This window comes from Delphinus delphis, chromosome 12, assembly GCF_949987515.2.
Source record: "Delphinus delphis chromosome 12, mDelDel1.2, whole genome shotgun sequence".
Lineage (NCBI taxonomy): Eukaryota > Metazoa > Chordata > Mammalia > Artiodactyla > Delphinidae > Delphinus > Delphinus delphis.
The window spans coordinates 61219939-61242761 of NC_082694.2; the positions used below are offsets into that span (position 1 = coordinate 61219939).

The following is a 22823-nucleotide window of genomic DNA, read 5'->3' on the forward strand; positions in this document are numbered from 1 at the left end:
AATTTGTTGGAGTTAATCATCACAGCTCTCACCTGTGTAACACTATCTCATCTGACCCCACTTTAGGCTAAGGCCATTGCTTCTGGAGCCCTTCTGGGGCTTCCTTACATGTAGAAAAGCTATTGAGGAGATTTTACAACGTAAAAGCTTTTCTCTCTCTAGCACAAACACTCTGCCAGACAGGGATCGTTCTAGAGTTGTTGGTGGGCATAATTTATGGGGAAACATATGATGTGTTTATTACAGTATGGGCTAAAAGGTTCATGAGTTGAAGAGTAGGCCTTTTTCAAATGTGGAATCTAACATAAATGAAGTTAATCCTTAAAACCTATAAGGTATCTTGACTGCCTTAGGAGAAGTATTTTATGAACACACCTAAACCCTTCAACCATTATTTGTAGCCTTCAACAGTCAAGAAAAACGCAACCACATTTTGGTCATTTGTTAGAAACTGCTTGAGTAGGTTTAAGCTGACTAAATATATTAGTGAGGTGCCTGTGGGTAAGGTCAGATCTATGGCTCCAAAACATAGCAGGAAAATGAGAGCCTTGAAAAAGTCACATCTGTAAAGAAACTTGGTAAAACTCTCATTCTGTACAGTATGGTAAACTTTACCCTGCACCATACAGCAGGTTAATTTACTAAGACATTAACTTATGCTTATTCTTATTGTATTTTTCCCCTTACTATTCTAAGAAGGTAGTCAGACTTTTGTGTTCTCCTATCTCTGGAGCTCAAGGTTGCAAGAGAGAGGGCAGGGGTTGCCTGGCAACTCTCCCTCAAGGTTCTGGGAATTAGTTGCTCAGAAACCTCCTTGTTTGAGGGGATTGGGCTTGGTCAGCCCAAAGAGTGATGGAGAGAAAATGACCTTCCAAGACTGGGAAGGTGGAAGTGGGCAGGTAGGTCCCAGTAAGGGAAATGCCCCTGTTCCCTAGCAGCTGCCTTGGATGAACATCACTTTGGAACAGTACCTGGTGTGGTGCCCCTCTGGGTAGAACCTTCGGCATAGGGCTTCCCCACATTTGCCAAGATCCCACCATTCATGAAACGATGGAGCTACTCAACTTCTAGGAATAACATGTGCTGGGACACTGAGCAATGCAGGGGCTCTCTCTGAATGTTGTAAATTGCATAAGGCTTCCAATGCCTGGAGCTGGGAGGGAGGAATCCCTTGTAATGATGGAATTTTAATATTTCAGCCCTAGGCAATTGGCAGTCTGGTGTCAGACTTGATTTGACTTAGAAAATAAGATGCTGTGATAAACCAAGTGACAGAATAAAATTGTACCCAATACGACTGTGTACGTGAGAACAAAACACTAGCTTGGAATGAATGGTCATGTATGGGTGGGAGGAGTAGAGCCGTTAAGAACTAATCCCAATTTTTTTTTTCATCTTTGCTTTTCCTTTTGTAGAAGCCCCATGCAAAATTATTTTCAACATGTACTACCTTTTTGGCCCAAAGGGCCTCCAGTGGAGCTGAGCAAGGTCCATAAGGGCCCCTGGGGGCCATGGGTAGACCAAAGAAATAGAAAGAAGGAAAAGGAGATGAGAAGAAAAAATGAGAAAGCAGAGGAAGTAGGGAGGAGAGAAAGTGACAATTACCTAAAGTAACAGTAACCGTATGCATAGACAGAATAGATGCGCTAGTGTGGCCTCCTTAGGTCTAAGGCCAAGCCAAAGGAGGAAACTCAGGCGCTTACTCTTTTTTCTATTTTCCCACATTTCTTCTACTTTACTTCCTATTCAGTCAGCCCTTGATTATCTTAACACCTCATCTGCCTCTAGGCAATGGATACTTAATTCCTAAACGGCTAGCTTGAGACGAGGCACTGGAAAAGCATCTGGTGTTGAGCCTCACAGAGACCTGAGTTTCAGATCTGGCTCTGCCGACTCATGGTACCATGTCTGGGCACTAGATCCTCAAGAGACGAAAGTAGTGCTCCATGTGTAGTAGGTGTCAGTAAACTGTCCTCTGGGCAAAACTCTCAAACGACCTCCTCCTTGTTATTTTACCTTCAGTCCTCCGGGTGGTGAAGACTTTTAGTCCTGAATAAACACTGGTGAAAATTGAGGGCTGGCTAGGAAAGAGGCAGAGGGCACTGAAGAGAACCCATGATTTCACGTTCACATCTGTAAGCATCCCTGATCTTGGGTCCAGCGGTTCTCAAATTTTAGCAGGCATCGGAATCACCTGCAGAGTGCAAGGGCTCCAGACTTCTGATCCTTGGATCTGCAAATATTGATACTCACCTCCAGAAGGAGTTTAGGGGTCTCCAGGTATACAAAAGACACTCAGGAGGTCCATGTATTTATCTTTCCAGGAGTTAAGAGAAGTTGTAATTGTTCTGTCTTCTACTTCACTGTAAAAGTGTGTGTGAAATTCTGTCCAGACTTGGTAGATACTTTCATCCTACCTGTATATGAATGTCTATCTGTAATGCTTACTCACTAATAATATTGTGTACTCTCTCTTCTCTCTTCATAGGCTGGGACAAAGGGATTTTTGTTGGGTTTTGTTGTCAGGATTGTTTTATTTCCCTAACACAACCCTAACCATTCTACTCTTCTCTGAAAACCACCCTCCCAGCCTAGGCTGATGCAGTTAGAGTTTCTCTCCCAGGAATTTGAGATCAGGGCTGAGAGACATGGTCTGCATGAACCAGTGGATCGGTGGGTGGGTAGTGAGGCAGACATGCAGAGAGAAGCAGAGACACCAATTCTTGAGATCTTTCCACCTGGGGTACAGTCCCAGTGAGTGCGAGCTGCCCTCCCCACCTTGGGTTCTGCGAGACACCTCATGTCATGTGAGCTACCTCATGTACTGCCAAAATCTCCTTTTCTGCTTAAGCAAATTGGCCTTGGATTTCTGCTAACTGCACCTAAATGATCTGCACTGAGATATTCCCCATTGCCCTCATTGATGAACTGCAGATTCCTAGACACAGTAACAAAGATCTTCACGATCTGGTGCCTGCTTACCCCTCCATCTCTTATCTCAACACATGTGCCTCCCACTCTATACCTCAGTCATACGGAACTACTTTTGAGCTCTTTCTTTTCTTCAGGGCTTAGGCATGCTTTTTCTTTCTGCTTGTAACACTCTTTTCCCCTCATCTTTGCCTGGTCAATCCCTATTCGGCCTTCAGATATCAGTGTAGATGTGTCACTTCCTCCAGGAAGCCCTCCCAGATACATAGCTTTTTTCTCCATATTCTTGGAGTACCTTTAGCTCCCGAGTCCTAGCACTTACATAAGACACCATAACTGCCTGGTGACTTGTCTTTCTTCCTCTCTAGATTTTGAGCTCTGTGAGGGCACAGTCTGAGTCTCAATCGCTGTTGTATCTGGGTGTCTAACTGTACCTGGTACTTAGCCGGCACCCAATAAATACTTGTCAAGTGAATGAACGATGTGCCTCCCTTGCTATCAGTCACCTGCCCCAGTGGCAGATTGACAAGGTTGAACAGAAAAAATGAAAATTACTTTGGCCTCAAGGTATAGATTACAATTTGGAAATACTCCTGAGGTAAAGAATCAGGTATCGCCATAGTTTGGGAATATCCTATTACTTTCATTTTGTATTTTTCCCCCTTATTTAATGACCATGACAGAGTTTCTAATTAGAGAAAAGGCCTCATGCATACATTGATTCAAAAGTGTTGTATCACTAGGGAGATTTTGAGAATAAGGTTAGAATTTAGCATATCAGAAGTTGAATCCATTTGAGATCTCTCAAAGAGGTTTGACCTTGGGTCGTTTAGCACAGACTTTCATAGTCACTGAAAACTGTTGTCATGGTAATCATGGAACCTTTTATGATTTTTGTAGACAAGTTAATGAAGATACTGGGAACAGCCCAAAGGAATTCATACCTGAGTGTGCATTTGTCTCCATATTAACCCAATCACTGTTCTGAACACACATCTGCCCCTGGCCTGATTCTCCTGGCTCTCCTTCCTGACAGGAATAAATAAAAAACTGATTCCTTTTTAGTTTTTCAGACTAGGAGGCTGTGGATGGCTGCCCTTTTGGTCTCATTTCAACAGGAAGTCCTGCACAAAGGGCTTAAAGGAATAGAAGAAAAAAAATGCTGCGTGAAACAAATCTCTTCTTTTATTTCAAAATCTTAAGGCACCTAAATCTAATGCCTATACAGAAGTTTCTTTTGTAGACAGCACAGAGCACTGAATATACCTAAAGTCTTTTTCTTATGGTCCTTCATAAATATACCTTAATTTAAGCGTCCATCAAGTCTACAAATTTACATACAGATAGCTCAGTGTGCTCACAAGATTTGAGTGTGAGATTTTCCATTTATGTCCTGTCCTGCTAGTTCTTTCCCAGTATCCATTCTCTCTTCTTTCCTAAAAAATAGTACTCCTTACTTTTAGCTAGGCATGCAGATGCTTGAAATCAAGACATTTCCCATTCTCCCTGAATTCTGGCCAATGGTATTTAAGTAGAAGTGGTGTATTTGACTTCCTGGACTTGTCTTTAAAGGGAGTAAGTATGTGCCTTTCTTCATCCCTTCCTACTGACTGGAATGTGGACATGATGGATGGAGTTGGGGTTGCCATTTTGGACAGTGAGTTGAGAGCCACATTGAGAAAAGCAGAATGACAAGATAGAAGGAGTCTGCGTCCCTGAAGATTGTGAAGCTCCCATAGAAGCCCAGAATATATTTACAGGAGAGAGAGAGAAACTTCAGTCTTATCTAAACAACTGTTATTTTGGCTTTTCTGTCATCTAACCTTAATTATCACCCAAAAATGAAATTAATTATTCCTCTTTCCACTGATTGGGTGTGAAACTTTTCTGTGAGATTACCCATTGATTCCAGGGCACGCTGGAAGGTGGGCAGGTTTGCTGGACTTTTGCATTAGCCAGACTGAATTTTCTGGTATGGGGAATTGAGACAGAACGGCAGAAAAATACCTACTCCAGCTTAGGCATAGAGACATAGTGTCGCCTGGTCTTTGTATGTGCATTTTGAATTTTTCTAATATAGTAGAACCACGTATCTACCCTAAAATAAGAACCCTTATTTCAAATGCTTTTTGGAATGAAGTAGATGACAAATAAGAATCATTACTAATTAGTCTGAGTGCAAAGTATTGAGATAAGACACACACAAAAAAACCCAAAACAGAAAAACCCCAAACTCTCCAAATTATCTGAAACAAGTGTAACAGTCCTCTACATGAGAGACACAGGTGTTGTACCAGTGAGGAACTGCAACTTTACTTACTGAATTTGGGCCTTTTAATCTTCTTTGTCATTTCTTTATTTGAGTGTATTCCAGTCACCAGCAAAACTACATGAAGAAAAGGCAAAAAAATCGAATCAATATTATTTCACCTAAATGCTTTCTCTCTTTTGACCTTTATGTTTGCTTCAAGCATATGTTAAAGTATTCTCGTTAGTAGAACTAATTTTCCCTTATTTTATGGTTGGGGAAATAAGATGTATACTTTGTGCTTTTCTTAGCCTCTGCTGAAAGGGCCTTTTAAAAATACCTCTTGGATATCTGTCCCGTGTTTTGCTGTCTTTAAATTTCACCACACCAGCGCCACCATCTCCACTTTCCAAAGGCAGGAACGTGGGTCTGGCGAAGCCCACTGATTTGCTTGGTGCCAGGAATAAATTGTAGAGGTAGGATGAACACCCAGGCCCTTCCTGTTCTCTCTCTTCCGTTCCACACTGAGTTTCCAAATGCCCAGAGAACCGCATACGCATGCGCGCGTGTGCATTTGAAGTGCGCGCATGTGCGTGGGAGAGAGACAGGGAGGGCGTGATGAAGCACGTCCGTACAAAGCCTCAGAGGAGGACTCTTTGGAAAGGAAGACAAGGAGGAGGGGGACTGGGGAGACGAGAGAGACTCCTCGCAGGGTATGGTGCGACCTGACTGTCTTTGGTGGTCCTTCCAGCCCCAATTGGTGCTGCGCCCCCCAGAGGCCAGCTGCAGGAAGGTGAGCGTCCTTCTCGGAAACGGAGCAGAACCTGGATACTGCTCTTCGGGAAGCAAAACAATAGGGGAAGAAAGGGGAACTCTTTATGCCTTTAAGTTTAAAGTCGCATTGCTAGTGTGAGCCTTGTGTTTTTAAAATATAGGGCTACCCTGGTGGCGCAGTGGTTGAGAGTCCGCCTGCTGATGCAAGGGACGCGGGTTCGTGCCCCTAGTCCGGGAGGATCCCACATGCCGCGGAGCGGCTGGGCCCGTGAGCCATGGCCGCTGAGCCTGCGCATCCGGAGCCTGTGCTCCGCAATGGTAGAGGCCGCAACAGTGAGAGGCCCGCGTACCCCCCCCAACACTATATATATATATATATATATATATATATATATATGTGTATAACATTGACCGAATTTTTCTTATTACCAAAATAATACATGTTCCTTGTAGGACAGTAAAAAAAAACACTCAAAAACAGTACTACAGAAAATAACGGATGAAAGCAAAAAGTATAATATTTTCAGGCTTTTTCTATATATATGTATGTACTGTACTTTGAAACAAACATTTGATGATGCTTATACTGTTTACAATGTGTCATAAACTTAATTTCTACTTAAGGATATAGAAACATTTTTTCTTGTCATTTAATGTTCCCCTCATAATAATTTTAACTGCCTACAAAATATTGCAATTCATGGACATACCATAATTTAGTCAACTCCTGATTTAATATAAATAGATTTATCTTTGCATGGATTCCTTATTATTGCCTTAAAATAAAATTCCAAATAGGGTTTCTTGTCTGAAAGATATGCCCACTTAAATTTTTTTTTTTTAAACATCTTTATTGGGGTATAATTGCTTTACAATGGTGTGTTAGTTTCTGCTTTATAACAAAGTGAATCAGTCATACATAAACATATGTTCCCATATGTCTTCCCTCTTGCGTCTCCTTCTCTCCCACCCTCCCAATCCCACCCCTCCAGGCTGTCACAAAGAACCGAGCCAATATCCCTGTGCCATGCGGTGCCCACTTAAATTTTTGATATATATTGTGAACATTTCTCATAGCAATTTTTTAATAATGTCTGAAAATGCTCACTTCTCTGTACCTAGACTAATTCTACCTATAAACAGAAAAGCATGTTTTTCCTTTCAAAAGGCTAGTCAGTCTCTCTTCTTCTTCCTTCCTTTCCAGGCCTTCTTCTACCTTACCCACCCAAAGATGATACTGCTCTAACTAACCTCCATTTTAGCTACTTTTTGAGAAACCCCACTTTCTGGATGGATTTGGAATTCTGGAGGTGAACATGAGGCAGCAGAATAATTAAAATAGGAATTTTACTTCCTACTTTATGTTTTTTTTTTTTAACAACACAGATGCTTGATTAAAGCATAAATCAGGAGTTAGGCATTCTTGAATTGTTAACTGTCTTTGAAGGAAAAAGTGGCAATGTCACCAAGTGTTTGTTAAGAAAATTTTTTATTTATCTTATGATTAACTAGCTGAGCTGTGCCAATGATGTAGCTCCCGAATTATCCTGTTTTGACTATTAGCACTAGTTGAGGCCTGGACAGTTGACATACCATGTCCTGCAAGAACAGAGCCATGAAAGAGAACTGAGTGAAAACCAAACGTCTAGCCAAGTAGAATGAAGGCAGACATTTTTTAGGTGTTATTTACTTCTGGGGTTTGCGTAGGGTGTGAATGTCGTGGAGGTCTGATTTTTATAGTAGGCTCTGTGTCATTTAACTCTGTCCAAAGACAGCATCTTCATTTTATACACAAAAATAAATAACTAGAATATTTTAAAAAAAACAAGTACGAAATAAATATATAGAAAAAATTATGCGCATAAAGCAGAGGGAGTAAGTGAAATAGTCTTAAATTTGGGTATCAGTTCTTGGTGGGAAACCAAATACTGTCTTTCTGGGGCTGTGTACCCATGGCATGTGGTTTATAAGTCTTGGTATCATTAGGACTATAAATATTTGAGTAAGCCCACCCCATCACTCGCATTTTCTTGCCCAAGACCCTCCAGGCTGAAAACATGCAGAGCTGGGTTCAGGTTTAAGCAGTGGTTAATAAAGTCATTATTTTCAATGGTACACAGAGGCCCTCCCCTCAGCTTAGATGCTTGTTAATTAAAGCTCCCCAGAAGCCACTCCTCAAGGGGAGAGCTGGTCAGTAAGGCTGCAAATGTGCTTGTGCCCTGAAGCAAGTCATTCCTCATCTGCAAGACCTCTCTTGCTACCTTGGAAATGGTGACTTGCATGTGGAATTTGGGTGAGAGAAAAATCAGTCTTGTGTTCCTGTTCTTAGGAAGCCTGGCAGAGCACCGAGATGGATGACAGATGCTCGCTTCAAAGTACAAAGCAGAACACAGGTCTGAAAGCCCTTCCATGGGAGTAGTTATCTGGCCACAGCTGAGGCCATTAGAGTCTAGAGGCCTTGAGGAAATCAAGGCTAGAGTCTGAAGTTCCAAGGCAACCGTGATTTACCAACTCTGCAGCAATACTTCTCAATTTTTAAAAATTCAGTGTTCCAGCTCTGAGTAACATGAAAAGTTCTCACCTTTCGCTAGTCGTGTTTGAAATTTCAAAACAAATTAAATACTGAATTTATTTTTTCAAATAAAAATTTTCCTCTGCTCTGTTTCTGTCTAATATGGCCATCAGTATGATTAAGATAGCTGAGGTGCAATTTAAATTGAATTTAAATTGAATTTAAAATTCAATTTAAGTAAATTATCGTCCACATAATTTATAGAGAAAATACAAATGACTTAGCCTGAAACAATGTTCAGTCTCATTAATGATAAAAAATGCAGGCTAAAGCAAAATGACAAGATATTTTCTCACAGTGTGTACTGAATATTGAACACAAGATTATACTTAATCCTGGCATAGATTTGGGATTAGGGCAGTCCAGTACACTGTTGGTGGAGTCATTCTGGAAAGCCATTTGGTAATACATTTCAGTAGCCTTAAAAAATATTTATATTCTTCATCCTAGAAAATATATACTTAGTAATACATCCCAAGTTATAATCAGAGACATAGACAAGGATTTATGTATAATAAAAGGTGTTCATTACAGCATTATTCCTAATAGCAATCGGAAATAATGAAATCTTGGAAATGTCCCAACAGTAGGGGAATACTAAGCATTTATTTCAAATGATTTTAGCAGAAGATTAAATGACCTGGGAAGTTCTCAGCTCTAACCCTAAGCATGATTCTGACAAAATTAGAATATACGCAGAGAGAAATACCTGGAACAAATATACCAAAATTTTAATAATGGTAGAGTTATAATTCCTATTTTATATTTTCTGTATTTTTCCCATTTCATGGTAAAGTTCTTACACATAAATATTCTATGTTTTATGCAGAATGTTTCTTTTCGAATTAGAAAGAGACAATTGTTATTTAATTTGGTCGTATTGAAATCAGATAGACTTACAATAATGAAAAGTGCTTTCTAAAATCATTGGCATGGTTAATAGGCACTTGTGTTCCACTCTTCCCGTCAGTATTAAGTCATAATCAGAATCCATTTATTTTCAAGAAAAGGCATGAAGTGCCAGAACATTTAACCAATTATTAAATCAGTAAGTACTTACTGAATACTTACTGCGTGTCTAGAACGTTTATAGGAGTGCTTCATTCTAGCCCGTAAACTTCTTGTTTGATCCCTTAGTGCCACTCAAGATACTAACTCAGGTGGTGTTGACAGGGACTCTCTCCTTCACCAGACTTTAGTCAGGCTCCTCTAAGCCCTCTTCTCAACTAGGCTTTGACCTTGGGCTTCTGTGTCTGTCCTTGTTGGGCCTGCATCCCTTAGTTTTAGCAAGAATCTTGTTTAGAGAGAATCCTCCACCCTTGATATGTGATCACCCTGGTCTGCCTTTAGCAAGAATCCCCTGATTCCCGTGAACTCTCCTCTTAGTAATTTCCATCCCCTGACCCCTGCAAGCCGCTCCTTGGCTATAAATCCCCACTTTTCCTTGTTATATTCGGAATTGAGCCCAGTACAATACTGAAGTCTCCTTTCCCCTATTGCAATGGTTCCTGATTAAAATCTGTTTTTACTGCTTTAAATACTGTCCAACTCTGGTTCTCTTTAACAGTGGCCACAGTGCCTTCCTGAAAACTGATTTATAAAGCAGATGATTTAAAATCAGCTCAAATTTCCCCTATGCTTTGCTTTCGACTTACTTACTTACTCAATGAAACATCTAGCATGAAATATATCAGAGCTTCATTGCAGAGACAGGATAACTTATTCTCTATAATCACATAAATCACAAAATTATGCTTCAGATCGTAGAATATTGAAGCTGGGAGGAGCTTTGGAGGTCATCTTTTTATTTTGTAGAAAAGAAACCAAGGTCAAGGTGGACATCTCAGCTAAAGCTGCTTTGGAGGGGGAGGGGGCAGAAGTTGGAACCAGAATGCAGGTTCCAGCTGGTGCTGGTGCAGCCTGAGGCTTTTTATGCTACTTTCTCCCCACAGTGCAGTCGTTGATTATATGTGGTGCTCCGATGACAGTGGGCAGCATACAGCTCTGCTACATCATAAATTTACACGTTTAGAGTGACCATGCTAGCTCTGATATATACCGATTAGACACTTAATTAACATTAATTTAGAGGGCTTTTGGGGGATCTTTGGATGGTTCGCTGTGATATTGTGATTTATGATAAATATATATTTTGGTGTTCCGGCCACAGTTCCTGCCTAACAGCTCCCCAAACCCTTGGAATGTCCTGAGTGATAAGAGCAGTGGGAGCATCTTTTGCTATAATATATATATTTTTTGCTGGAGTAAAATTGCTTTGCAATGTTGCATTACTTTCTTCTGTGCAACGAAGTGAATCAGCTCTATGTATAACTATATCCCCTCCCTCATGGACCTCCCCCCCCCCCCGCCCATCCCACCCCTCTAGGTCACCACAGAGCACCGAGCTGAGCTCCCTGTGCTATACAGCAGGTTCCCACAAGCTATCTACTTTACACATGGTAGTGTATTTATGTCAAACCTAATCTCCCAATTCGTCCCACCCTCCCCTTTGCCCCCTGTGTCCACATGTCTGTTATATTTGATTTCTTGTCCTCAGTTCCTGAAATCAGAGCCATAAAGGTGAAATGGGTGTCTTGTTTTTCATAACAAGCCCCTTTCAATCACAACTGAGTTTATGTAAATGAGGTGGCTTTTGAAAATCCCCTAAAGATGAGGGAGCTGGTTGCCAGGGAAACCCACCGTGAATAGAGAGTTGGAATTTTCAGTCCCATCTCCTGATTTCCCAAGAGGAAAGAGGGGCTGGAGGTTGAATCAATCACCAATGACCAGTGAGTTAATCAATCATGCCTATGTAATGAAGCCTCCATAAAAATCCAAAAGGAGAGGGTTCAAAGAGCTTCCAGGTTGAGGAATGAGAGCTCGTCCATGTGCCACCGCGCTGGGCCCAAATTCCACGGGGACAGAAACTCCTTTGTTCAGGACCTCGCCCTATGTATCTCTTTATCTGGCTGTTGATTTGTATCCTTTAATATCCTTTGTAATATACTGGTAATCTAGCGAGTAAACTGGTTTCCTGGGTCCTGTGAGCTGCTTGAGAAAATTAATCAAACGCAAGGAGGGGGTCATGGAAACCTCTGCTTTATAGCCAGTCAGTCAGAAGCACAGGTGACACCCTGACTTGCAATCGGCATCTGAAGTGTGTGTGTGTTGGGTGGCGGGGGGCAGTCTTGTGTGAGCCCTTACCTGCAGGATCTGATGCTATCTCCGGGTAGAATGGGGTCAGAATTGAGCCGAGTTGTAGGAAACCCACCTGGTGTTGAGGAACCACTTGGTGTGGGGAAAAAATTCACACATAGGAATTGGGTGCAGAATCAGACTCTGAAACCTGAAAAATCCAACATCCCTGACAAGAATAATATATTTAGCCGTATTTCTTGAGTGCCTGTGAGGTGTGCTGAGAACTGAAAATGCAACAGTGAGCAAGACACAGCTCCTGCTATCAGTGTCGTACAGTGTCAGGGGAGGCAGCCTCATAACGAGGTGAATGCCATGCAGTCGTGACTAGAATCAATACAGGGCACCAGGGAAGCCCATAGGAAGAGGGTCTGATCAAATGGAAGGCAGAGGAAGCTTCCTGGAGGGCCAGTAGGGTGTGTGGGGGTGAGAGGAAGAACATTCCAGGACAGGGAACAGCATAGTCAAAGACCTGGAAGGGAGAAATGACTCGACCTTCAGGGGAATGAGAAGGTCAGCACTTCCCACGTCCCTGGAAGCCAGGCTGGGCTCTGTGGTAGGGAGGAGAGCAGGAGGGGACGGCAAGAGCCATAGGAGAGAGGCCTTGCCAGCAAGCAAGGCGCTTTGAGAGATGTGGGCTCCGTCATAAAGACAAAGGGAAAACACTGAGTGTTAAGTCAGGAGAGTGGGATCAGATATGGGCTTTAGGGAGATTAATTGGGGTGTGGTAGAGAATGAGTTAGAGGGGTAAGGATTTGGGGCAGGGAGGCTGTCACAGTACTGAAGAGGGTTTCGGGGGACTTAAGGAAAAGGTCCCTGGGATGGAGACAAGCAGATGAATAAGAGAGATTCCAGGGAGGGGCATATAAGGACATAGAGAAGAGAATTTGCGGTAGGAGTCTCCCTTTTCTACTTTGATTTCTTGCTTTGTGAATGAGCAACCCTGAGGGGAAAGCGGTTTTGCAGAAGGGCAGGCTGAGAGGCGCGAGACAAGCAAGGACAGTCAAGTTCTTGTTGGTTCCATGATGTGGGGGACATGGCAGAGTGTGAACCAGCCTCAGGGTTTCTGTGTTTTGTTTTGTTTGTTTTACAGTGGCTAAATCCTTCCTATTCCTAACCCCTGCCCCACCCTCATCCCACCCTGTGTTCACCCCTACTAACCTATAGGTTAGTATGGGGCTGGGGGGAGATAGCCTCTCAGAAGGGCAAGGTGGAAGTGAAGGACCCTGTGCTCTCAACGAGAATATTCCTTAGCAAGTTGGTGGTGGAGTCAGGGCCAGAACCTTATCTTCCCTCTGACTCCCAGCCCAGTCTCCTTCCACCATACTGAGAGCCCCTTGCCTTCCCGGCTGTGTCACCTCTTTCTCTTCCAGTCCTCAGTTCTGCCACTGTAGACTCCCCTCTGCACAGACCTTGCACATTCTGACTATATTATGGGTTAAATTGTGTGCCCCCCTCCCTGAATTCATAGGACTTCTGATGGACTTCGTGTTTAAGTCCTAGCCCCCAATACCTCAGAAGGTGACCTTAATTGGAAATAGAGTGGTTGTAGATGTAATTAGTTAAATTTAACTAACTTAATTAGTTAGGGTGACGTCATCCTCCTGGAGTAGGTTGGGCCTCTAATCCGGTATGACTGGTGTCATAAAAAAGGGGCAGTTTGGATATAGACACAGACCAACACAGAGGTGAAGGTGTTTAGATATAGACACAGACAAACACATGTGAAGGTGAAGGCATAGGTTGGGGTGATGCCAAGGATTGCTATAGATTGCTAGCAAACCCCCAGAAGCTAGGAGAGAGGCATGGAACAGAGTTCACTCTCACAGCCCTTTGAAGGAACCAGCCCTGCTGACACCTTGATTTTGGACTTGTAGCCTCTAGAATTGTGACAGAATAACATTCTGTTGTTCTAAGCCACCGGGTTTGTGGTATTTTGTTATGGCAGCTCTAGCAAACTAATACTGACTATCTAAAAGGCCTTTGTACCCTTCCGTGGCAATAGTTTCATAGCGACCCACAGGATCACTCTGCCTGACACAGAGTGGCCACAGCACAGCGGGGGTCAAGATTAACCAAAGATTACCCTTGGGCTTAGTGCTAAACCCATCAGCACTTTTCTTTCGTCTGGTTGACCTGCTGCTCCTTAAGGGCCTACCCCAAATTGTGTTCTCTGTTGATAATATAAGGTTAAAGGGTTTCACCTCTAAAAGTATGAGTTGCCAGTGGTACAAGTAAGGCCATGTCAGTGATAAGAACTTCTTTTTTTGAGAAATTAAGATATCAGTTCTCTAAATTCAGAATCTGTAAATATGCTTTATCTGAAATATTTGCTAGTTGGTGAATAATACACACACGCAAATATGTGTGTATATATGTGTGCTTAATATATAATATGTAGACATACATATGTATACACGCTTGCTTTATATAAAAAATATATAGACATACATTCTGAATTTGATCTACATTTAACATTCCCAGTTAAACATTTCTCCAAAATGTTTATCATAAAAAGATACACTGAACTGTTTATATGCTCTGTCTTGGTTTAAATCTTTTGTTGGCAAGATTCTTTGGACATTAGGAGAATGTTAAAAGCGTATCCAGATACACATATAAAAGTACTTACCAAGGAACATTTCAATAACAGATGCCTTCATAGTGAGGACAGCAATCCCCATAAATATCAAAATGGCACCCTAGAGAGGAAGAAACAATAACATCATCATATTTCAGCCAAGAGTTCTGAACTGGATGCACAGAGTGTAGGGAGGTGCTGCCTCATTTTGCATTGCCCTCTGGAGTCTTAGGATTTCAATCTGCGTCTTTCTGTAAACAACGCATGGAGGTCAGCTGTGCTGGTACCCAGAGAGGCTATTCTCAGAAAACCTGTTCTAGCCACCAGCCTCCTCTTCTTCAGAGATTTGGTCTTAGACTAAAGAGGAAATAATTCCACAATTTCCAGAATATGTTCAACCAGTCTTCAAATTAGGACAAAAGCCACACTTACGGTATTTAGAGAACATTTTTAGATTACAAATTGTGGGGGTTTTTTTTGTTTGTTTGTTTTGAATAAATTTATTTTATTTTTGGCTGCATTGGGTCTCTGTTGCTGCGCACAGGCTTTCTCTAGTTGCGGTGAGTGGGGGCTGCTCTTCGTTGTGGTGCGCGGGCTTTTCATTGTGGTGGCTTCTCTTGCTGCAGAGCACAGACTCTAGGCGCGTGGGCTTCAGTAGTTATGGTGAGTGGGCTCAGTAGTTGTGGCACACGAGCTTAGTTGCTCCGCGGCATGTGGGATCTTTCTGGACTAGGGCTTGAACCTGTGTCGCCTGCATTGGCAGGCGGATTCTTAATCACTGCGCCACCAGGGAAATCCTACAAATTGTTTTAGATTACAAAAACAATTCACTCAATAAATACTTATTAAACTCTTATTGTATGTCTAGGGATGAGGTGATTAAAATTGAATTAAAAGATAGTTCTTGCTCTTAAAAGACTTACAGTTCAATAGAAGTGAGAAAACATACCTGGACAGAAATAACCATAACATTAGAGAGTGTGCAGGCCCCCAAAGGAAGAATAAGGGGAGTTTATGGACCAGTGGTTCTCAAACTTTGCTGCATATTAGAATCATCTGGGAGTTTTAAAAGGCCCTGATGCGCAGGCTGCATCTCAGACCAATTGAATCAGAATCTCTTGCAGGTGGGGTCTAGGCGTCAAGCGTTTTCGAAACTCCACAGGTAATTCCAATCTGCAGCCGAGTTTGAGAACCAGTGGTTTAAAGCAAGGCTTCCAAGTTTTAATGTGCATGTGAATCACTTGGGGATCTTGTTAAAATGTAGATTCTAATCCAGTAGATCTGGGATAGTGTCAGAGAGTCCCCAAGAGGTTAGGGGATTTAGAGGAGGGAGAGATTATGTCAGCTGTGGGAATAAGAGGAAGCCTCTTGGAGGTGGCAGCAATTGGGTTAACTCTGAAAGATGAAAATAGGAGATGAAGTGGCTCCAAGTCAGGGGAAACAGCATTGACAGAGGCTCAGAGGTTGGAATGCAGAGTGGATACAAGGATGCTGTTGAAGCAGGATCTTGTTTGACCCACCTCCTAGAGAGATGGAAATAAAACCAAAAATAAATTGGGGTGTAATGAAACTTAAAAGCTTTTGCACAGCAAAGGAAACCATAAACACGACAAAAAGACAACCCTCAGAATGGGAGAAAATATTTGCAAATGAAGCAACTGACAAAGTTAATCTCCAAAATATACAAGCAGCTCAATATCAAAAAAACAAACAACCCAATCCAAAAGTGGGCAGAAAACCTAAATAGACATTTCTCCAAAGAAGATATACAAACACATGAAAAGATGCTCAACATCACTAATCATTAGAGAAATGCAAATCAAAACCACAATGAGGTATCACCTCATACCAGTCAGAATGGCCATCATCAAAAAATCTACAAACAATAAATGCTGGAGAGGGTGTAGAGAAAAGGAAACCCTCTTGCACTGTTGGTGGGAATGTAAATTGATACAGCCAGAATGGAGAACAGTATGGAGGTTCCTTAAAAAACTAAAAATAGAACTACCATATGACCCACCAATCCCACTCCTGGGCATATACCCAGAGAAAACCATAATTCAAAAAGATACATGTACCACAATGTTCATTGCAGCACTATTTACAATTGTCAGGACATGGAAGCAATCTAAATGTCCATCGACAGATGAATGGATAAAGAAGATGTGGTACATATATACAGTGGAATAGTACTCAGCCATTAAAAGAAACGAAATTGAGTTATTTGTAATGAGATGCATGGACCCAGAATCTATCATACACAGTGAAGTAAATCAGAAAGAGAAAAATACCATATGCAAATGCACATATATGGAATCTAAAAAAACAGTACTGATGAACCTAGTGGCAGGGCAGGAATAAAGATGCAGATGTAGAGCACAGACTTGAGGACATGAGGGGGAAGGGGAAGCTGGGATGAAGTGAGAGACTAGCACTGGCATATATACACTATCAAATGTAAAATGGATGGCTAGTGGGAAGCAGCCACATAGCACAGGGAGATCAGCTCGATGCTTTGTGACCACCTAGAGGGGTGGGATAGGGAGGATGGGAGGGAGGCTCAAGAGGGAGGGGATATGGGGATGTAAGTGTACTTATAGCTGATTCACTGTGTTGTACAACAGAAACGAATACAACATTGTAAAGCAATTATACTCCAATAAAGATGTCTATATATATATGATGCTGTTGATCCATAAGAGGTTCCCTCTTCTCTTAAGGCTACGGGGAAACCCTAGAAGGTTTATTCATACCATCATTAATTGAACATATGATCCCCGTTGAAAAGGCAAGGAAATTAAGGCTTAGAAAGGCAAAATGTCATACCCGTGGTGACCAGGCAGTGAGTAGGGTTAGAATGGAGGTGGGAGTAGGTGGGAAGGATCTGCCCTGGGCTTAGGCGATAAGGAATAACATTGTCTGTAGGGAACTTAAAGACTTAAAGTTGGTCTGCGTTTTATTATCCTTATAAACTAGCAATTCTAAACCATATCAGTGATAAAGCACTCTTCCTCTCTGGGGCAGATGACTCCCACTACGTCTGCTCCACCCATGCCACAGCTGTGTGGCTTTTAGGCTTTAGCTGGCGTTCATAACCCTACCCTCTGCTCTGTCCACGGGTGTGCTAGGAAAACTGCTGTCTTTAAAAAAGCCCCGATTTAGCCCATTTGTCAATTTCTGTGGCATAAATCCTCCCACCCTGGCTGATGTTGAAGTCACCAAAGTGACATCACTGCATGGAGATTTGGAAAGAGATAAACAATCTGGTACTAGCTAGGTCTAGAGCAAGCTTATATTTAATATGTAGTTACAGTGCTGTGCAGAGTTTATTAACGAAAAGCAATGATTAGATTATGGTTGAGGTAGTAATACAAGCACTTGATGCAGCCAACTTAAATAAAACTGGTAGATGAAAGGCTTTATTACAAACAATTAGGCAGCAAGAGTAACCCAAGACAGAACCGATCACTTTGTTAATTTCCAGCAACAGTTGCAATGTGTTAAATTTCCCAATTAAGGTAGTTGACCACTGGCTAAGTAAAAGGCAAATAACCATCTTTATCTTCAAAATAGAAATAGTCACATATATGATTGGCAATTTGATACTTAATTAGCTGGGTCATATTTTGGAAATAGTGTGATGACACATCATTTTTTTGTCTTATATTAATTAGAGGAGCTGCAGATCAACTCACATGTTTTCAGGCCTCAAATTTAATTCTCCTGTTGGGATAAATGCAGTATATCAAGCTACCCTACCCAACCCACCTAACTAGCTCTGCTAGTTGGCTGTCACCATATAGCATTGGACATTTTGTCTGAGTCATCATAGATTTCTCCTTCTCTCGTACCCCACATCTTTTCCATCAGCGAAGCCTGTTGGCTCTACATTCATAATATATCCAGAATCGGACCGCTTCACATCATCTTGACCATTGCCACCTGGTCCAGGTCATGCCCTCTTTCACCTGGATTAAAGCAATTAGTCTCCTAACTAGGTTGTTTCCTTCTCCTACAATCCAAAGTCCACACAGCAACCAGCGTGATCCTGCTCAAAGTAAATCAGTTCATGGCATTCCTCAGATCAGAACTTCTGTGGTTCTCTGCTTACTCAGAATGAAAGCCAAAATCTTGGCAAGTGGCTCAGGACCCCAGTAGATTTGGCCACCATTGGCCCCTCTGACCTCTCTTCCCTCCATTCGACTTCTGGCTTATTAAGCTCCAGGCACACCTCTCCCCTGAGGGTCTCTGCAGTTACTGTTAACTCTACCTGTGTGCCCTTCCCCCAGATCAAACATGATTTACTCCCTCATTTCTTTCAAGTCTTTGCTAAACGTCATCTTCCCTTAAGATTTTCCCTAATCACCCAATTTAAAATTGTAAGCCCTCTCCCACCCACCATCAATTGTACACCCTATCCTTGCCCTACTATCTTTTCTTCCCGTCACTTATCACCTCTGACATACTCTATACTTTGCTAATTGTATTTGTTTATTGTTTGTGTTCTCTACTGGAATGCAAGCTCCATGAAGGCAGGGGTTTTTATTTGATTTTTTATGTGCTAAAAAAATATACTTAATCCATGAGTGAGTGGTTAGGGCTCTTTCCTTTCCCTAGGAAATAAAGAAAGGAAACAAAACAAGGGGAAGACAATCTGTGAATACTCTATAAATCTACTGAATTGTACATTTTCAAAGGTGTATTTTATGGTATGTGGATTATATTTCAATAAGCATTATTGTTGTCAACATACAAACCAAAAGGGAAGATAGAATTTCGGAGAGAAGGGCTCTCAGATCTGTCTTACAACTTTAGAAGACACGATAGACCGACCTTTACACAAAGGGATGAATGGATAAAAAAACAGCAGGATTCCAGGAAGCTTGCTAACCCCAGAGGAGATATCCCCCAAGTACTGACTCATCAGTAATGGAACTCGACCAGAATCACTCTGGTCTCTTGGAATCAGAATGTTTGAGGCTTCTTTCTTACCACTTGAATTTCTCTCCTTGCTTGGTTCATTTACTTATACGTTTAAAATGTAAATGTGCTTTTTGAAATGTGTGAAAAAAATTCAGACCCTCTCTCAGCCATTCCAGAAACTGGGGATAAGAATGACCACCAGCACTGTTAAGCAGTTTCTGCAGGCAGTTCAATGTCAAGGAGCTGTGGGGTGCACAGTAATGTTGGAACCTTAATATCTCATGTGCTCACCAGGGTTCTAACAAAAACAGAACAATAAGGGTTTCCAAAAGAACATGTTACTGATCCATAAATGTATGAATTGTGCTGTGAGATGTAATATAAACAGTCCTGAATATGAAGTTCTGGTGGGGCAAATGAAGGCTGATAGTGAAATAAAAATACACATAATGTAACTAGAGTAGCCAGCCAATTTAATTAGATCTCTTGTTGCCTGGAATTAGAAAAGAGCCGATTATTTATCGGTAATACATGATAATGCTGCTTTATATTTTTATGGTTCTTCACAGTGTTTTTTCTCCGATTTTTAAAATTATGGTAAAACACAAAAACATAAAATTTGCTATCTTAACTATTTTAAAGTATACAATTCAGCAGTATTAAATACATCCATAAATGTGCCATCACCACCATTAGCCCTCCATTAAAAACTCTTTTTGTCTTTGTAAAATTGAAACTCTATGCCCATTAAACAATAACTCCCCATTCTCCCCTTTCCCCAGCCCCTGGCAACCACCATTCCACTTCCTGTCTCTATGATTTTGACTTTTCTAAGTATGTCATACAAATGGAATCATACAGTATTTTCTTTTTGTGACTGGCCTGTTTCAAATAGCGTAATGTTCTTAAGGTTCATCCATGTTTTATCGTATGTCAGAATTTCTTTCCTTTTTCAGGCTGAATAATATTCCATTGTATGGATATACCACATTTTCCTCATCCATTTATCTGCTAATGGGCACATGGGTTGCTTTTGTGTTTTAGTTATTGTGAATAATGCTGCAACGTACATGGCTATAAAAATATTTCTTTGAGACCCTGCTTTCAATTCTTTTGTGTATGTGTCAAGAAGTGGAATTACTAGATCATATGGTAATTGTATTTTTAATTTTTTGTGGAACCTCCATACTGTTTTCCAGAGTAGCTGTACAACTTTCCATTCCCACTAACAGTGCACAAAAGTTCCAATGTTTCTATATCCTCCCCAACACTTGTTATTTTCTGTTTCTTTTGATAGTAGTAATGGGTGTGAGGTGGCATATTATTGTAGTTTTGATGTGCATTTCCCTAAGGATTAGTGATGTTGAGCATCTTTTCATGTACTTGTTGGCCATCTTTATATCTTCTTTGGAGAAATGTCTATTCATGTCCTTTGCCCAGTTTTTAATCAGATTGTTTTTTGATTGTTGTTGAATTTTAGAAGTTTTCTATATATTCTGGATATTAATCCCTTATCAGATATATGATTTACAAATATTTCTTCCCATTCTCTGGGTTGCCTTTTTACTCTGTTGATAGTATCCTTTGGTACACAAAATTATAAAATTTTCATGAAGTCCAATTTGTTTGTTTTTTTCTTTTGTTGTTTATACCTTTGGGTGTCATAGTCAAGAAATCATTGCCAAATCCAATGTTATGAAGCTTTTGTCCTATGTTTTCTTTTAAGAGTTTTACAGTTTTAGGTCTTACATTTAGATCTTTGATCCACTTGAGTTAATTTTGTGTATGGTATTAGGTAAGGGTCCAACTTCTTTCTTTCTCCATGTAGATATCCCCTTTTCCTGGCACCGTTTGTTGAAGAGACTGACTTTTCCCCATTGAATGGTCTTGGCAAAAAAAATCCTTTGACCGTATATGTGAGGGCTAATTTTGGGGCTCTCTATTCTGTTCCATTGGTGTATATGTCTGTGTCTATGCTAGTACCACACTGTTTTGATTATTATAGCTTTGTAATAAGATTTTTAGATCAGAAACTATGAATCCTCCAGCTCTTCTCTTCTTTTGTAAGATTGTTTTAGCTGTTTGGGGTCCTTTGAGATTCCCTATAAATTTTTGCATGTTTTTTTCTATTTCTGCAAAAAATGTCATTGGGATTTTGATATTGTATTGAATCTGTAGATTGCTTTGGGTAGTATTGATATCTTAGCAATACTAATTCTTCCAATCCATGTACATGGGATATGTTTCTACCTATTTTTGCCTTCTTTAGTTTCTTTCAGTAATGTTCTATAGTTTTCATTGTACAAGTCTTTTACCTCCTTGGTTAAGTTAATTCCTAAGTATTTTATACTTTTTGTTACTATTGCAAATGGAATTTTTTTCTTAACTTTTGTTTCAGATTGTTCATTGTTAGTGCAACAGTGATTTTTGTGTGCAACTGACTTGTGTGTGTTGATTTTGTATCCTACTATTTTGAATTCATTTATTAATTCTAACAATTTTGTTGTGGAATCTTTAGGATTTTGTACATACAAGATTATATTATCTGCAAACAGAGATAATTTTATTTCTTCCTTTCCAGTTTGGATGACTTTTATTTCTTTTTCTTGTCTAATTGCTTTGGCTAGAACTTCTAGTACTATGTTGAATAGAAGTAGTGAAAGCAGGCAACCTTGCCTTGCTCCTGATCTTAGAGAGAAAGCTTTCAGTTTTTCACCATTGAGTATGACATTTGCTGTGGGTTTTTCATAAGTGTCTTTTATTATGTTGAGGTTGTTTTCTTCTATTCCTGGTTTATTGAGCATTTTTATCATGAAATGGTGTTGAATTTTGTCAGATGCCTTTTCTGCATCCATTGAGGTAATCATGTGTTATTTTTCCCCTTCATTCTATTAACATGCTCTATTACATTAATTGATTTTTGTATGTTTAACCATCCTTGCATTACAGGAACAAATCCCATTTGGTCATGGTGTATAATTATTTTAATATTCTGGTGAATTTAGTTTGCTAATATTTTGTTGAGGATGTTTTCCATCAGTGTTTATAGGGATATTGTATTGATATGGGAAACTGTAGTTTTCTTGTAGTGTCTTTGGTTTGGTATCCAGGTAGTGCTGGCTTCATAGGATAACTTAGAAAGTGTCCCCTCATTTTCAATTTTTAGGAGATGTTTGAGAAGGATTGGTGTTAGTTCTTCTTTAAATGTTTGGTAGAACTCACCAGTGAAGCCATCAGGTCCAGGGCTTTTCTTTGTTGTAAGATTTTTGATTATTGATTCATTCTCCTTACTAGTTATAGATCTATTCAGATTTTCTATTCCTTCATAATTTAGTCTCGGTAGGTTTTGTGTTTTTAGGAATTTGTCCATTTCATCTAGATTATCCAATTTGTTGGTGTACAGTTATTCATAGTACTCTCTTATACTCTTTTTTATTTCAATAACAGTGCTTGCTTCAGGGGGAGAGAACTGGGTAAGTGGTGATCAGGAATAAGAGTGAGTTTTACAGTTTTGTTCTGTTTAAATCTTTACCCTTTGCACATATGTTAATAAATCAGAAGTTAATAAAATTATCTCTTGGGAAGACTTAACATATACA

At 40.6% G+C, this 22823-nt stretch overlaps 1 protein-coding gene across 2 annotated transcripts in view; it reads right to left on the minus strand.

Annotated features, from left to right (window-relative positions):
- Positions 1-22823, minus strand: part of VIT (vitrin) — a 122121-nt gene that overhangs the window by 78364 nt on the left and 20934 nt on the right. For both annotated transcript variants that reach the window (XM_060027595.1, XM_060027596.1), the window contains exons 2-3: positions 14353-14422; positions 5252-5317 (exon numbers count right to left, since the gene is read on the minus strand). In XM_060027595.1, coding sequence (XP_059883578.1) covers positions 5252-5317; positions 14353-14404 — 118 coding nt within the window. In that variant the 5' untranslated portion in view covers positions 14405-14422. The remainder of the gene's footprint in view (positions 1-5251; positions 5318-14352; positions 14423-22823) is intronic.